Here is a 17,195-nt window from a genome sequence, read left to right as displayed (position 1 = left end):
GGTCTGGAGCAGCAGGGCGTGGCCGGGAAGCAGCTTTAAGGCGTCTTGGCTATTCAAGGGTTGGGAGGCTTACCCATTCCAAAATTAGCAGGAGGAGTGAGAAGTCAAAGTTGACTGAGTATGCTTCCCAAGAGCTCAGCCTTGAAAATATGGAAGCACAGGGAGGGGGGCATCTGTGATCTGTGACCCCCTCACTCGCCCATCCGACAGCCATTCTAACTAAGGGGTGTGGCCAGAGGAAAGCCCCTGAACACTCTGAGCCAGGGGCTAACCACTCCTGTCTGCTGGCTTAGCCCCCACCTCTATCCTGGGTTGTTATCCTTCCCCAAGGAATGCGGTGAGTCAGGGGTTAGGCCACAAAAACCATAAGTATATTTAGTTTGATTTTTAAAAAGAAAAATAAATTGCTATTTTAAAACAAGATATTTATGAGCTGAAAAATAACTCCCCCCAAACTGGCTTTGGAAGGATGGCTGGCTCCAGAGTTCACTGTCTGCCCTGAAGATGGAGGTGGCGCCAGGTTAGGTAAGCTACTCTAGTCAGGGTCCCTCCTGGAGGCCTCAGGCCAGCTCCCCGGGGCAGGCTGCTATCCAGAAGCACCAATGCAGCCCCTCCCACTCCCACCAGTGGAAACCCCCAGAGACCCACACTGCAGAGTAGACGGAAGGGGGTGAGAGCTCTGTGCCAACCAAGGCAGAAGAGTGAGGAGGGCATGTATTAGAGAGATCTGCTTCAGAGAAGGAAGGCAACTCCACATCAATTCAATATTCCCGGGAATTGTGAGAGCATGGAACAGGCCTGCCAGGAAGCCAGGAAGAGGAGGGGTGGGGATGAGTTCGCTACAGTCACCTCAAACCAAGCTCCTGAGACAACACACACAAGAAGAAGGTGACTTAAAGCAGAAACCACACACACAGACAAAAAAACCCAAAACAAAAAACAAACCAGTTGCCATCTATTCAATTTTGACTCATAGTAACCCCATGTGTGCTAAGTAGAACCACACTTCATAGGATTTTCAAGGCTGATCATCAGGCCTTTCTTCCACGCCTTCTGGTAGGTTTAAACCACCAACCTTTTGGTTAGTAGTCAAGTTCTTAACTGTTTGTGCCACCCAAGGATGCTGACTTAAAGCATATTTGTGGTTAAATTCCCTCTCTCCATACTCACATATAAGAAAGAGCTGTGTAACACAGTGGTTAGTATATGACTCACCCCACCCCAGAAATCAGAGTGCCTGGGTGCATGTTTCTATTCTGCCAGTTACTGGCAGTGTGACCTGGGTAAGCCACTTAACCAGAGGATACCTCATTTTCCTCATTTGGGAAATGGAGATGATAATATTAGTACACACCCCAGGGCTGCTGGGAAAATTAAGTGAGTTAATGCATGTAAACCACTAAGAACATGACTACCTACCACACAGTAAGCCCTAATAAGAAGTCTACGCGATCATCCTCATTGATGTGTTAAGTGTCTGCTCCAGGCACTAAAGGCCCTAGGAGGATCCTGCTGCTGGGATGCCAGGGTTAACTCTGAAGACCTTGGGACCAAGCCACGAGAACATCTCAGGCAGGGCTTTCCAGGAGAGGGACAGTGGTGGGCACCCCTGCTCTGAGCTACATTCTGGACTGACAGAGGCAGCACTGGACCCCAAGCCCAGGGTCCTGGCCAGGTCCCTACTCCACAGGGAGCCAAGGAATAGATGAGAGGACCTGAGAAATACCCCTGGTGTTTGGAAGAAGAGAATACAGAATTACACCTCAGAAAAGCTACCAATCCTCCAAACCACCAACTCAGCATCTTGGCTGGGCCAGCTCTGAGGCCACAGGTACATGAAGCTATGCAGCCACTGTCTCCACCCGAGGCACTGGGCCTTTCTGCTGGAGCCAAAGTTCCTAACTTCAGTGACAACTCGCTTGACAGCTGAGTTTTGGGAAATAAGGGAGAATTTTGGTACCCAGTTGAGATGGGATATGGAGTCACCAAAGGGAACCTGGTTGTCCTATCCACCAAACTCCTGATGTCTGCCTTGGAACAAGCTGGCCTTGGTGCCTCACTGCACAACACACAGTCTGAGGTCTGAGAGGGAGACCTGAGAGGGGCAAAGGCCTGAAACAGCCTCCTGGGATGCAGACGTGCAAAGAGCTAGGGCAAAGTTTGGAAGGGACAGAGCTTGGCAAGAAGACACACAATATGAGGATGATTTCCTGAACCTCTAAGTCACTTCCATTAGCTGTTCCCTGGGATAAAGGTCTACGTACTGTTTCAAACTCCAGCAGGGGCCTCAGGGGTGACCAGGGAGGCGAAGTTTCCACTGAGCAGCACCCAGCCCTGGAGGAGGCCCACAGGTACTTACCAGGAAGCGGACATCGTCAAAGCCATTCAGAAGCAACTTGCTCTCATACTGCTGCAGCCCAATCGACTCCAGCCATTCCCCAACGCTCTGCTCCAGCGTCCGCGAACCTGATGAGAGAGGAATCGGCAGACGCTTGAAAAGGGAAAAACCATCAAGGCGGTAGCAGCGGCACTCAGAGGAAGACAGATGGCACTGCCACATCATAGTCATTACCATAAAGCAGCCAAACTATTTATAAGAGACCAAAGAGCGGCAGACACACAGCTCCTCTTCTGTGTACAGGCCAAGGACAGGGCTGCCTGGCACTGCGCACACACTCCCCAACCTTGGGCGCTGCCGCCCTACTCACACCCCTCGGGCTGAGCTGCTCCGGGGCTGTGGCAGCACATGCACGGTCTCTGCCCACAGGTCGGGGAAGCCAACCCCTAATGGTCTTCAGTCACTTCCTTGTCAGTGTTCAGGTATTTCGGAAAGTCTGTCTCCACAGACACTAGGGGGGTCGGGGGAAGCTCCTAAGTGCCCACAAGCCCTGCTGCTCCTCTCATCCATGCAACTTCTGGAGCCCCAGCACTGCTGTGGGCAAGGGACAAGTTCTGTGACCTTGCAGCATAAACCAGTCAGGAGAGAGCACACATCTTCATGCAGCTGAGGGACACAGGCACACAGCGAGGGTTCCGAGAGGGGAGCAGCGGCGGCTGTTCACGGGGACCCAGCACATGCAATGCAAGCAGCAAAGGGCACGGCAGGGGGACAAAAGAGACTTTTACTTGTTTTCCCCCAGCAGTCCCGGAATAAGCAAACCATGGCCACCGGCCCTTTGTGCTCAGAGGCTCAGGGCAACAAGGGGCTGGGTGGGGCGCATGGGCCAGGGCTCAGGGAGGAGGCTCAGGTGTGGCTCTGCCGTGACAGCAACATCGCATTCCAACCAGCTGCACGGCCAGCAGGGGCCAGGAGCCCAGTCCACAGCTAGATCCTGGCAGCTGGCGAGCGAAGCATCTCCTGGACCAGTGCACTGTCTGAAGGGTTGCCTTCTCTGGCTGGGCTGTTCTTCAGGGGCTGGGCATTCATTTTCTTCTTCTAACAGTAGCTTTTGCTGTGACTTGCCTGCCTCCTCAGGTGGAAAGCAGGCAGGCAGGCAGATTAGTTCTTGGCTAAAGAAGACCAAACGCAACCAGAAAAAAGAAAGAAAAAAAGGAAACGGTCCTCTGTCAGCTGAGCTGTGGCAGCTTAAATCTGTTCACGTTCTGTGCTGCTTTCTCTTTAGTTGAGTGATAAAGACAGCAACTGTCTTCCTGGGGTCTTCAGATCTTGACCAGTCTCCTCCAACAATGAGCAGGGAAGGGAGGATGTTGACTTGCTGTGCTCCTCAGTTAGGAGAGGGGATTTGGGTGGTGCAGGGAGGAAAAAAGTTCAGCCCTTCCTGGCAGACCTTGGACATTCTGAGCTGAATGCCTTAACCCCCACCTACTTCTCAGCTTGTCTGCCGATTCCGCTTCTCGTGGGCAAGAACAGATAAAAGGAGGAAAAAAGAGAAAGGGAGGAAAAGGGGTCTAAGGAAGGAAAAAGAAGATCCAACTACAAAAACATCACCTCCAACAAACTCTTGACACGATGAAAGTCATTCTGTCATTCCTGGGCACTTTGGGCCCTTGAGGCAGGACAATGCCAACTTGCTTGGTTATCTAAGACATTCTGGTGACCAGCAGTCCCAGCTGTCGCCCCTCCTCTGTCCTTTGCAGAACAGATGGTGGTCAGGGGATGGGCGCCTCTGGTGCACACTGCAGCAGTGCTCCGAGATGTTGAGTCTGGGGGTACCTGAGCGGGGGCTCTGCTCCAGGAACCTAGGCAGCAGGTTCTTGTATGCTCATGAAGTCCAGTGTCCCTGGCTGCTGATTCATTCCCGCCTGTGATCGCCTAGCCGGGCAGCTGTGGTCCAGTCTGCTGCTGGTGGATGTGTGCTCTCACAGATCCGCAGCAGAATGCTTTGTCTAAAGGATCCTGGGCTCCACGCTGCCTGCTGCCGGCTCCACAGTCCTTGCTCGCTCTCATAATGCCTGGCCCTCCCCTTCTCCCCTCCCCGCCCTCCTCCCTTCCACGCTCAGGAAAATGCATCAGGGATCGGACATCAGAGCAGCTGCTGCAGCTGAGGGAGAAAAAGCCAGAGCAGCACTAGCAACAGAGCAAAATGACACATTTCCCAAGATCTGATGCTGGCGGATACAAATGGGTATGAAAGACAGAGATGGTGAAATTTTACCTACAGCCCAAAGGGCTGGAAACAGCTCTGCACTGAATTGTCAGGAAGAACAGAGAGGAAACATTCTTACAGCTCTGGCTGACAGGCTCTAGGACAGCCAGGAGAGGGGACAGAGGAACGGCCCTGCCCCGAGTGACCCCCACTCGCCACTTCCAGAATCATTGTGCTGCTCTGTCAAGAAGAGTAAGCCATGGGATATTACAAAAACAGCCAAGGTAATAAGGCTGTCACACCTGAGAGTCCTCAGGTGTACATACCAAACAACTTAGACTGCTCTCCGGCCTGTTGAGCCCAGAGGAGAAGGCAGCTCACTTCGAGCAGCCACTCTCAACCTGGAGTAGGAGGGCACTGCAGCCAAGTGGCCAACAGCAAGGGGAAGCCAGGACCAAATCCCAACTACGGCTACAGAGAGACAAAAAAAGTAATTTGTGTGCACAGACAAAAATCCAGGGACTGTATGCCACCCTCTAAGTATGCTGGCAGCCACCTGCAGCCCTGAAGCTGTAGATGGGCTCTGGAAAAGAAAGGGTTTTGTGTACGGGGAGAACAGGCCCCAGAAGGATCCTGCATTTAATAGCTACTCAACAGCTAAGACAGGATGGGTTTAGCAAAGAAAAATCAAGTGATTCTCTTCTGCTCCACTGGCACTGGTCTTTGTTGAAAGAAGTCAGAGTGGCTGGGCCAGTGGTAAGGCTTCCACTCCCTGAATCCCGAGAGTGGGAGGTGGCCGAGGGATGAGTTGTAAACCATGTCTGTGGGGATTCTGATAACCAGCTCTGGTGCTGGCAGCACAGGGACCTGTGCTCCCAAAATAGGACTGAGATGCAAGTGCTATGGTCTTGCCCTTCAGGAGATGACCCCTGCAAAACCAGTCCCAACTGGGCCATCTGAGTGCTTGGTGAAGGGCTGCATGCTGGGGGGCCTGCTCCTCCTCTCAGCCCAGATCTCTTCCTCTAATCCTAAAAGCTGAGGACAAGCTGAACCCTGATACTGACCACCCAAAATAAACAGCCATTCTGCTGTGGTCTGAGCTGGAGGATGGTGCTCCCTGAGGCCTGGGGAAAGCCCCCTCCGAGCAGCATGCAGCATCCTGGGCAGGCCTGAACCCACCCTCCCCATGCTTCACGGCCTGGCACTGGGGCAGCACAGAGGCTGGGACTCTGCAGCATGAACACACCCTCTGTTCAGGTGGCCACCCTCACGTGCCCACTCTTGCCTTTCCTAAGCTGGGCGTTGGAGGATGGTTCAAATCAGTGAGTACTAAAAGTAGACTGTGTGTTGGCATTCAGAAACCCAGGGGTATAGCCAGACCAACTCTTGCCATTCACAGTTCAGGGAGGCAAGAACTAGTGGGTGGGACCAGAAGGGCAAGGAAAAAGCCCAGTGTCACCACCTTCAAGGAGAAAGGTTCTTCCAGAGGTGCTGCTACATCTCCTGATTTATCAGCTCCAAGAGGCAGTGAGTGGTCTGCTTCTGACCCAAAGCTCTCAAGGACATGCAAGCAATTTAGGCTCCTGCTCCTTGGACACAGAGGGGGACAGGGATGCAGAAAGTGGCTACAACTACACTGACTGCTATTGATCCCATCCCTGGCTGTCCCCAAAGCACAGCTGTGGAAATGGCAGCGGTGTCTGTCTCAGTCCTGAACACCTATTCCCAACAAACACTTGACTCTTGCAGTAGTTTGCAAACTACACCAGAGTATGAGATTGCCTGGCTGGGTGTAAACAACTGCCTGGAAACTGCTCTACAAACTCTTGGCTAGAAGAGTCATCTATGAAGACTCCAGCATAATCCAAGACTGACAGAGACAGACCAAACCCAGCTCAGTCCTCTACTAAGGCCTGGGGAAACACGGCTGCTGGAGGGAAGGTGGCTCCAGGCACCAGGTCTGAAAAATGGTGGAAGGAGACAAGCCAGAGGAACAGATGCCTCTATATTCTCTAGATTTCTCGACATGAGTAAGGATTTCAGGGATAGAAACAAGCATAGCTACCATTCACTGAGCACTTCTTTAGCTCAAGTACTTGTATATACTTCCCATTCACAACAAACCTAGGAGGTAGGTACTATTATCCAAATGTTGGAGATGCGGAACTGAGGGCTCAGAGAGACCTGTATGTATCTAGAGTCAGGATTTGAACCCAGGGCTTTGAGGCTCCAGAGCCCATGCCTTTTCCATCATGACCCCTGGACCCCGCAGCTCCTTTCTCCCTGGTGTGCATGCTCTCCCCTATCCCTCAGACCTCCTGCCAGGCCACAGGCCCATGGAGGAACCAGAGGTGCCATTTAAGGCTTACGAGTCAATCCTGGATGGAGTCTTCCAAGTGAGCAAGGAATGCCACCCTTTAGCCCTTCAGTGCAGAGAGGATTTTCATCTATGAGGGGATAGGTCAGGCTCCTGCTGAGCTGCTTTTAGCCCAGGCGCCCAGGTGGCATAACTACCTTCAGGTGCTTGGGGTGAGGGGGTTGAGAGTTCCTCTGAGAGGTGCCTTTAAGAACTTCTTGTCACCTGATAGAGTAACCCAACCACAATCCTATGATCAAGTAAAACAGATCATTGTGATATCATATCTAGCTTCCCCTGTTCCAAACAAAATAGAAGCAGACTTTACCCCTAGGTCTTAGAAATGAGCAGACTGACCAAAGTAGCAGTGGTATAGAGTAAAGATAAGTGACTAAGTAAACTGAAGAATGGAGAAACTGACACATGGGGACGACAGCAATGCCAACCCCTCCAGGTGATTCTAACGTATGCTCCAAGTGTGAGACCACTGGTTTAACCCAACGCTCTGCCACTGTTGTAGGCTAGACAAATGAGCACTGTGTTCTCATGCAGAATTAGCGCCAGAGCCACGTGGGAAGCAGGAGACCATCAATGAGGTGACTCTAATTTAAGTCAATCTGAGAAAGCTGACACTTACAAAAATAATTATCAACAATTGCTCATGTTTTAAAAAGTGTCCTAATAGGCAACCTAAAATTCCATTTGTACACTTTCCCCTCCATATGTAAAAGGGATCGTGGCTCTAAAAATAACAGCAAGGTGGGGATGTTTAGGTACATGAGGCCTGAGGTCCCAGTGCTGAGAGCAGCAATTGTCAGAGTGTGACATGCCCGAGTCTGAGCTCTCTCATCACCTAGCTGGCTGTCTTCTGTGTTAGAGAAAAAAACAAAGCTGGAAAGGAACAAAGGTCTGTTTTCCACAGGGAAAATGGTGTCTTGGTACAGTACCTGAGATCTTCTGCTGTTCCTGAGAAAAGTCAATCCCTTCTCCAATAGAACTCATGATTTTCTCAATCTGAAAGGGAAGAAAGAGGAAGAAAAAAGGGAGGCTGTCAGGCTTGGTTTGAACATTGCCAGCTCACCACCTGTGCCCATTGGGGGCTGACCTCTGGGCAGCTCCAGGTCTCCTTTAAATGATTCCCAGGTCCAGCAGCATCCTGCAAGGCATCAGAGCTCTCTGCGGCTCAGATCTAGAAAAGCCCTTCTCTGCCACAACTGAATGGGGTCTGAAGTCATGCTCTGGAGGGAGTGAGCTGGTGATAGTCCGGGCTCAGCTGCTAGAAATGCCACAGAGCCTCCCTCTCAAAGCATTTATGGATCACTCCCCCCAGCAGTCCCTCCACACCCAGAAGAGACTGGGCAGAGGGAGCAGTAGCAGACCAGACTTGGCATATTTCACCAGCAGTCCTAGCTACTCCCCTGGTGTGCCTCCTCTTCCACAGGAATGAAGGAAATTCCGTAAGGGTAGAGGGTAGAGACTTTGACAGCTTCATTCCATGCTATACCTCGAGTGCCTAGAGCAGTGCCTGGCAAAGAGTAAACATTCAACAGATATTTGATGTTGCTTAACTGTCAGCCCTGAGTGTGGCGACGATTTCTAGAGTTGAGTGAGCAGAGCACCTGCACACAGGAGCCTCTTTGGAAGTCAAGGTGGGGCAGGCACATAACCTTGAACAGAAGGAAGGAAGGCCTTTTGCACCCTGAAGGCTGACAGTCTGGGACAGACCTCTGAATTCAGGGGATGAGAAGGGGCACAGACCCCCACCTTCCTTTGGACCACAGCAGAGACAGCAAACCATCCAAATGTCTCCAGCACTGCCCCTTGTATGGACCACCTGTCCCAGCCATCTGGCTTTGGTCACTCTGGGCCAAATCCAAGCCCCAACCCCAGGAAACCTGGCCAGGGACAGTGCTAGGCAGTGAAGATAGGCCACCTTCTCTTCCTCCCCTCCTCCTCCTTTTTGAGTTGCATGATAATGAGCTCATTCACTGCTCTTTTTCCAAAGAAATGAAAAGAGGACCTTTTGTCCCAGGGCTTGGATGCTTTTCCCTCTAAGTGCAAGTAAGGAGCCTGGGTCTGACAATCAGAAAAACAACAGCTCCCCAGCCAGCCTCCAGCTGGCAGACAAAGATAGCACATTTGACACCCAGCGTGAAGAAAAAGCAGGCACTACCTCTCTCCCTGCGGCCAGGAGTTGGGGGAGGTATTTTCCTCTGGCCACAGAATGACCACTGCTCAGGCTGTCTCTTGATCGCCTGTGAACGCAGACTGTGAACTCCAACCCTGAGCTCCGCAAAAGCAAAGGGAAACAATGAATCTGACCCAGAGAGCAAGCAGAAGGTGTGTCTCTACTTCTGGGCCCCTGAAGCCCAGAGGCAGGCCCCAGAAACAACATCATCTCTTCATCTCTTCTTTGGCCCTGCCCATTTCATGGGCGGCCTCCTGCAGCAGGCAGCATGGCAGGGGAGCAGAAAGAACCCAGACAGATTCCCCTCGTGGATTTAACTGTGGCACCACAGGCGAGTACCTTAATCCTCCCAAAGCCTCAGTTTTAAATCTATAAAAACGGGGATGGAGACAGCATTGCATACAGGGTTGTGTGGATTAAAAGATATCAGGCATGTAAAGCATATAGCCAAAGAATCTAGTTCACAGCAGATGCTCAATAAAAAGTTAGCTTGCTTTCCTCTTCCCCTCTACTGCTCTGAGGGTCCTGCCTAGGAACAGCTATTCTTAAAGTGTTTTATATTACTTATGCTTATTTTTTGAAGAGTAGTACATCTACCTGATTCAAAATTCAAAAGATACAGAAGTTTGAGAACTCTCCCTCCTACCCATTTCCCAGCTGCCCAGTTCCCCTCTCCAGAGGCAACCAGAGGTTTCTTATGCAACCTTCTATGTCTATTCTAGGAGTCCCTGAGTGGTTCAAATGGTTAAGCACTCGATTACTAGCCGAAAGGTTGGTTCACATACACCCACTGGTGCCTCAGAAGACAGGCCTGGCAATCTGCTTCCAAAACCCTATGGAGCAGTTCTATTCTGCACATATGGGGTTGTCATGAGTCGGAATTGACTCAACGGCAACTAACAAGTACAATAACAACAGGTCTATTCTATTCACATACAGGCAAATATATGAACATATTCCACCACCACCCTCATATTAATAGAGGCATTCCATATATGCTGTTAGGTATCTTGCTTCTTTCATAATATATCTTGGAGTTCTTTGCATAGTTCATAAAGAACATCCCCTTTCCCTTTTTTAGATGGATAAAGTATAGTTATCCACTGTATGGCTATACCATAATCTATTTAACCAATCTCCTACTGATGGATATGTGTGTAGTTTTCCAACCTTTTCTCATTCTAAACAGTGTTACAATGAATACTGTTCTACACACATCTTTGTACACATGTGCAAGAATATCTGTAGGATAAATCCCTAGTTATTTGTTGAGAGTCCTTCCAGGCATAGGACCTTAAGAGTTAGCAATAGGGACCTCATAGGTCCCAGCTCCCACCTGTTATGGATTGAATTGTGTCCTCCTAAAACATGTGCTGTAAATCCCAATCCCTATACCTGTGGAGGAGCCCTGGTTGCATAGTGGTTAAGAGCTCAGCTGCTAATCAAAAGTTGGCAATTCAAAGCTACCAGCCGTTCCTTGGAAACCCTATGGGGCAGTTCTACCTGTCCTATAGGGTTGTTGTGAGTCGAATCGACTCAATGGCAATAGGTATGGTTTTTTTGGTTTACACCTGTGGAAGGAGCACTGGTGGTGCAGTGGTTAAGCGCTCAGCTGTTAACCGAAAGGTCAACAGTTCAAACCCACCAGCCACTTCAGGAGAGAAAGATATGGCAGTCGGTTTCCGTAAAGATTAAACCAAAACACCCATTGCTGTCGAGGGTTTCCAAGTAGCACCTGGTGGATTTGAACTGCTGAGCTTTTGCTTAGCAGCCATAGCTCTATAACCACTATGCCACCAGTGTTTCCCTATAAAGATTACAGCCTTGGAAACCCTATAAACTCGTTGCCATTGAGTTGATTCTGACTCATAGAGCAGTTCTACTCCACCACTAGTATACAAATAGAATCAACAAAACAGGGTTTTCTTTGTTAGGTTAATGAGGCCGTATCAGTGTAGGGTGTGTCTTAAACCTAGTCACTTTTGAGATATAAAAAGAGCAGATTAGGCACAGAGAAGCAAGCACAAATGAAGGGAAAGATAACATGCCACATGGAGATCACCAAGGAATCAAGGAATGCAAGGTCTCCAGAAACTGTCAGAGATCTTCCCCAGATGCAAGAAAGAAAGAGCCCTCCCTCAGAGCCCATGTCCTGAGTTTGGACTTCTAGCCTCCTAAACTGAGAAAATAAATTTTTGTTCTTTAAAAACACCCACTTGTAGTATTTCTGTTACAGCATCACTAAGAAACGAAGACACCATCCCATGTCCAATTTTGCTAAAGGCTTCCAGAGATGGAGCGCTTGCTAACTCACCCAGTCAGTTCTTCCCATTTTCAGAAAGCACTAATTGACAATACTCGTCTTTTTACAGACTTAAGCCTTTTTTCTAACTTCAACCCAGTGGTCCCAGTTATTCCCCTGGAGCACCTCCTCTTCCCCAGGAAAGGCTTGGGGATATCTGACATCTCTTCTCATCTAGACCAAGCTGCATCCCATGACATAACCTGGCACTAAATGACATGTCAGCACCAGGTCCCAGAGCCTGGTTTATCCAATCAGATTATAGAAGCCTTGAGGCTGGGCAAAGGGCAGGTACGCAATAAATACCTGCTGATTATTTTCCTTTTCTACAACATCTATCCACCACCCGTTTGTCAGTCTGCTGTTCCGTGGTGGCTTGTGTGTTGCTATGATGCTGGAAGTTATGCCACTGGTATTTCAAATACCAGCAGGGTCGCCCATGGTGGACAGGTTTCAGTGGAGCTTCCCAACTAAAACTAAGAAAGGTTTGGTGATCTACTTCAGAAAATTAGCCAATGAAAACTTTATGGATCACAGCAGAATACTGTCTGATATAGGACCAGGCAGCATTCTGTTCTGTTGTACATCAGGTCACTATGAGCTGAAGCTGACTTGACCAGCTTTTCTTTATAGGGAAAAAGTAGAGTACTTGAAGAGAGGAACTTTCCTCTTTGTGGGGATGGCTCTTCACTCCCTGGAATGGTTTTACTGGTTTTTAGCTCCCTCCTCCAGGCCAAAGGGGGTTTATGTGGGGAGAATCACCACTGTGAGCACCATGAGGGGTTGGAATCAAGCATGTTTTATTTGCTGTTTTACTCCCTGAGTCTGGCTTATGGTAACTAGGCAACATATAGAGGTTGAGTGAGTGCATGAGTGAATGAATAAAAATGTAGTTTCCGTTTACAGGGTAGTCCCTGACTTACAACAGGGTTCCATTCTAACAACTCTGTCATAAGTTGGTTCTGGCATAAGTCAAATACCTCTATTTTTTTTTAGTTTTCATTCTTATTGCCTTTTATTATCAGTATCTTTATAAATCTGATCTTTGTCTTTGGGGATTGGAAACATTACATATAAACTTACAGAGAGTGATAACATCAGCAAATTACATGCTGCAACGTTGCTGTAGTACATATTACTAATGATAAGATGTAATTAAAAAAAAAAACAACCGATAGTCATATGTACTGTTTGTTGTAACTCAAATATGTTGTAAGTTGGGGACTACCTGTACTTAGAACCAGCAAGGAAAAAAGCTGTTTTCCCAAGGCCATGGAGAATACCAAGGGTGGAAAGACCTGAAATGGAATGGTAACTCCAAGGTATCCTTTGAAATAAAGTGAAGTCACCTACATTATGAATTTCGTTATTATCATAATCACCCAACACCCAAAGCCCCAGATGATCTGCTAGATCAACATCACGTGGCTGCACAATTCATAAGATTTTTGCCAAAGGGCCTTTGGAAATCAGAGGGAACAAAACTGAACACCCCTGCTGCTGCTTTGCTCCACTCCTTCCTGCTTGCCCCACAGTCACCCTCATGTCAATTACAAAGGGCCAGGAGAAGCCCAGGTTTCTGCAGCCTACCCTCTGGGTGGTAAGTGAGGTGCTCACACTGCAGACCAGCTGGGAAATGCTAATGGGCGCTCTCTGATCTATTTCATCCAGACTAGAAAGTATGTTTTGTTGTTCTGTGAATCGCCATAACTAAGTCAAGCTGAGAATATTCTAGTTTATGGAAGAGCTCGGAGTACACTGCAGTTTACTGACAGCTTGCAATTCAGGACCCTTCCTTTGCAATTGGAACCTGCCTTGGTGGGAGCTCAGGACTAGCAGGGAAGTGGCAGTGAAGAGTTCTGCTAGGGCTGAGGTTTGTATGTCCCCTCCCTGGCACCATAGGCACAGAACCATCAGGGGCTGTGGTCCTGCCAGCCCCTTGGCCTCAGCTCTGGAGCTGGGAAGAAGCTGGATCTCATCTTCTCTCCCCGGCCTCAGAACCAGCAGATAAGAAATACAGCCTTCTTAGTCTAGATGAAGAAGAATGTTCAGAGCAGACAGACTCCATTCTGATTTACATATCTTGTGTAGTTTAACTATTTCAGCTTCAGTTAAAAACCAATCTGATTAGGCTGCTTTCCCAGAAATGTTCTTCATCTTGGGAAGGAAGAGGCAGGTGGAATGTAATAGAAGGGCAGAGTTCAATGTTCTCTTCTTTTTCTGTTATTTTTGATCAGTGACATTTTAAAAGAGAGACAGGAAATGGCCATGCTCTAATACTATACTTTGTAGGAACTAGGGGAGAGAAATTATATTTGTGTTTGGTAAGGTAAGGCCCTGAAAGTTATTACCATAATGAGCTCTTATATCCAAAAAAATGCTTGGAAATATTCCATTTTCAGAGAGCATTCAGGACATTCTAGACTTTTTCTCCTAGAGCTGTATAAAACATATTCCCCGTATGGCTGGAAACAAAAACAAACACCAGAGTGCTTCTGGTTAGGCCACCTGACATTGGCTTGCTTAGAACAGGGCCTCCTGGCTGCCCACAGGCTGGCCTGGGAAAACAGTGCTCTGGACACGAAGAGGCCTCCAGTCTCCACCACCATACCTGGCTCCTAGGCGTAGCTCTAATGATGTTTGTGTTTTCAGCGGATCCTGACAGTAGGGGAAGAAATACTTCCACAGGTACTGAATGGGACTCCTGTGTGCCAGGAAGTGTACTGGGCCCAGGCAGTCAGCAGGAGGGCCACTCCTGTGTCCAACTGGGCTCCAAGGCCTGTGTGAAACCTCCTTTCCAGGAGGTGGTACAGGTTAGAAGCAGTGGTTGTGTTCAGGCTTTCCTATCTGTGGTCAAACTTCAGAGAGCAGGAACCAATCTGGTGGACGTGCCTAGAAGTTGGGCCTCAGGGAGAGGAGGAAGAGAAAGAGATGTCTTCCTCCTGCCTTCTTCTGGAGCAAACAGGACCATGATGGGAGATGATTCTGTGATTCACCAGCAACTGAAGTGGATTCCTCATGTCGGACACTCTCTCCTAACCCCCTTTCTGCTGCCTGGGAAGTGAGTGGCTCCCCAGGACTCTCCCACCGGTCAGAAAACACAAACCAGTCTCCTGGGGTCTGTACCACATGGTTGGCAACACCTACTTCTCCTCGTCCGCTCCTGGCTCTTATTACCTTATTGGCCCAGAAACACACTCTGCTTCGCACTATTACTTCCCTGATTACCTGTTTTATGATATGTCCCAGAGACACTAGAGAAATCATTAAGGGCAAGGCCCCTGTTTCTTCTAGATTCCACGTGGTGTTCCGTATAGAGTGGCACACTGGAGGTGCTCAGTGAGGAACAAGAGCAGCTACCACTTGTTAAATGCCCATGCCAGGCAAGCCTCCTCACTAATACAGGGAGGCGGAAAGGCAGCCAAGAATTTTGCTTCTGGACCCCAGTGCGGAGTCCCTAACTCCTCTTCCCTCCTTATTTTCATCTTTCTCCAAATCTTCCCACATGGTTGTCACAGAGCTGTTGTTTGCTCCCCCAAAGCACCTCACACCCCACAACCACCTTCTGGCCCTTCTCTCAACAATCCTGCAGAACCCCCACTCGCTGCAAAGCAAACACGTTATCCCCATTTTTCAGGTGAGGAAACAAACTTGAACCCACAAGAAGACTCCTAAGTTCCCTCACTTCTGGTAGGTGCCATGGGCAGCCAAGCCTGCTACCTCGGGAACTCGAGCTTCCTGCTGCGGAGGGACCACGTGGCAGACCCTCTTCTCTGGCTAGATGGCCTTGTGTGGGCAGCACTTTCCATTCCCAGGAGCAGAGGGCTGAGGAATAGGGCCTTAACTACCTCAGCCTCACAAGATGCTCCTCATCATCAGGTGACTGCTGACGTCAAGATCAGATCCTTAGGCTGTGCAAAGAACCCTAAAGAATGCTGACAGTGGCACTCCTGGGTCCAGAAACCACATAAGAATTCATCACCATCTCTGTCTTCTGCCTCTTAGCATCAGACAGGCTCTCAGCCGAGAGTGGGCTTTGATTTCACATTTGAAAAAGGGTCACTGAACTAGGGTCTGGGTTATTTTTTTCCCCTCCTCTCGCCCTCAGACTGAATTGCACAAGGCCTCAGGAAAGACAAGGATGCACTAAAGTAAATTATTTGTCCTGATTTTCTAACTTTGTCAACTGCTTTTAGGAGAGTGAGGCAGGACAGGGCAGGAGAGAGCGGGAGGGCGGCAGGGAATGAGTAAGTATCTGCCACCCAGCTCAGGGCTGTCCTTCCTGAGGCAGACATGGCAGCTCCACTTATGATGAGTAACTTCTCCGATGAGTAACTTCTCCGTGGAGCACTCCGCCCCATTAATCTCCGCTTAATTTGTCTCCTCACAGGGGGGCACTCAGATTACTACCATATTTAGTGTTGTATCCCCTCACTTGAATTTTCTTTACATTGTCACCTTCCTTTTCAATCTCCCCTTCTTCTACTAGAGTAAGAGACAACAGAGCTGCTTTATTTCAAAAATGCTTTGTCTTTCTGATGCTGACAAAGCTCAAATTTAAAGCCTACCTGGTGTACTTGCTGCAGGCTAGACTAGTTAGAGAAGAAAGCCAATTAACACACTCACTTCTTAACCCCAGTCTAAGCTTTGAATCCCCCTCATCTTTCCTCATTTTTATCTTTCCCCTGCTTCCCAGGGTTGTGGATACTGAGTCTTGCTCCCCCAAGGCATTCACACCCCAGAACTACCAGCTGGCTCTTTCCCCAACCCAGACACACTCAAGCCCCAAACCTGCAACTTCGCAGAAAGGGAATCCTAAATGTAAACAATACGTGCCTTCTCAGACTAGAAGAGCCACTATAAAAGCAATGTTTACCTGAAAGCTCCGAAGAAAACTGCTGAAAGAAGAAAAAAGAGTTGAGAGACCTAGATTCCAATTAACTTTATTATTGCTTGCCACGTAACTCTGGGTTATGTGCCAAGTGCTGGCTTTAATAAGTGGGACAAGAATCTGAAAGATTAATGAGGATTATGTATTTGGGTTCTAGTCCAATTTATGCAATCTGCTTTCCTCCCAGGAGTAGGCTTTTTTTCGGGGGGGGGGGGCGGAGGTTGCTGAGGAGGAAGCACACAAACCTCAGAAAGGCTGCAGTTATCAAAAAAAAAAAAACAAAAACAAACAAAAAACAAACTGGGTAACCTGCATCTTGGTCCCTCTTTCAGCACCAACAACCTCCAAGTAACCTTCCCTCGGTCCCATTCTTCCACAACCTGAATTTCTTTACAGCGCAGTGTAGTGTCTGGCTATAGATTAAACCAGTCAAAGAAGACTTCTTAAGCTTCCACTCAGAACCCGTTCCTCAGCAGTGTGGCCAGGGAAAGGGCCCTACAGCCAGTGGCTCCTCAGGTTCTGCAGGGAAGCACCTGACTTGTAATATCAAGGAAGCAGGGGAGTCAGATGCAGAATACTGAGCATTAAATTACATATACATGTATCTACATCCCCAAGATGCAAAAAAGATGCAAAAAGAAGTGTATTTATTCTTACACATACACTATCAATGTAAATACACTATCAGTATTAGCTGCCCTGAGATTTTCTGTAGTTTGCCACTCTTAATTATCTCTGAACTTGTGAAATAGGAAGAAATGGAATAAATGAAGTTGACAGGGTCCCCAAACCTCATTTTAAGGCACTAGTTAAAATCTTTCAGATAAGCCTTATACAAAACAGCACATACTGCACTGATTTCATTTATATTAAGTTCTAAAACAGGCAAAACTATGGTGGAAAAATGTCAA

General features: G+C 48.6%; 2 protein-coding genes across 2 annotated transcripts in view; both read right to left on the bottom strand.

Moving 5' to 3' along the window:
* LOC111818971 (ankyrin repeat and SAM domain-containing protein 1A-like) overlaps positions 1–2,563 on the bottom strand; it is a 36,630-nt gene extending 34,067 nt beyond the window's left edge. Inside the window, exon 1 of the mRNA XM_023724780.1 lies at positions 2,360–2,563. Within this exon, the coding sequence (XP_023580548.1) occupies positions 2,360–2,563 (204 nt within the window). The remainder of the gene's footprint in view (positions 1–2,359) is intronic.
* Positions 2,564–6,450: 3,887 nt separating this feature from the next.
* LOC101359077 (ankyrin repeat and SAM domain-containing protein 1A) overlaps positions 6,451–17,195 on the bottom strand; it is a 168,792-nt gene continuing 158,047 nt past the window's right edge. The window contains exon 13 of the mRNA XM_023724813.1: positions 6,451–7,917. Within this exon, the coding sequence (XP_023580581.1) occupies positions 7,777–7,917 (141 nt within the window). The 3' untranslated portion in view covers positions 6,451–7,776. The remainder of the gene's footprint in view (positions 7,918–17,195) is intronic.

This window comes from Trichechus manatus, unplaced genomic scaffold (assembly GCF_000243295.1).
Source record: "Trichechus manatus latirostris isolate Lorelei unplaced genomic scaffold, TriManLat1.0 scaffold00261, whole genome shotgun sequence".
Classification (NCBI taxonomy): Eukaryota; Metazoa; Chordata; class Mammalia; order Sirenia; family Trichechidae; genus Trichechus; species Trichechus manatus.
Note: the sequence above shows the minus strand (reverse complement) of the source record. Positions and strands in the feature narration are given on the sequence as shown.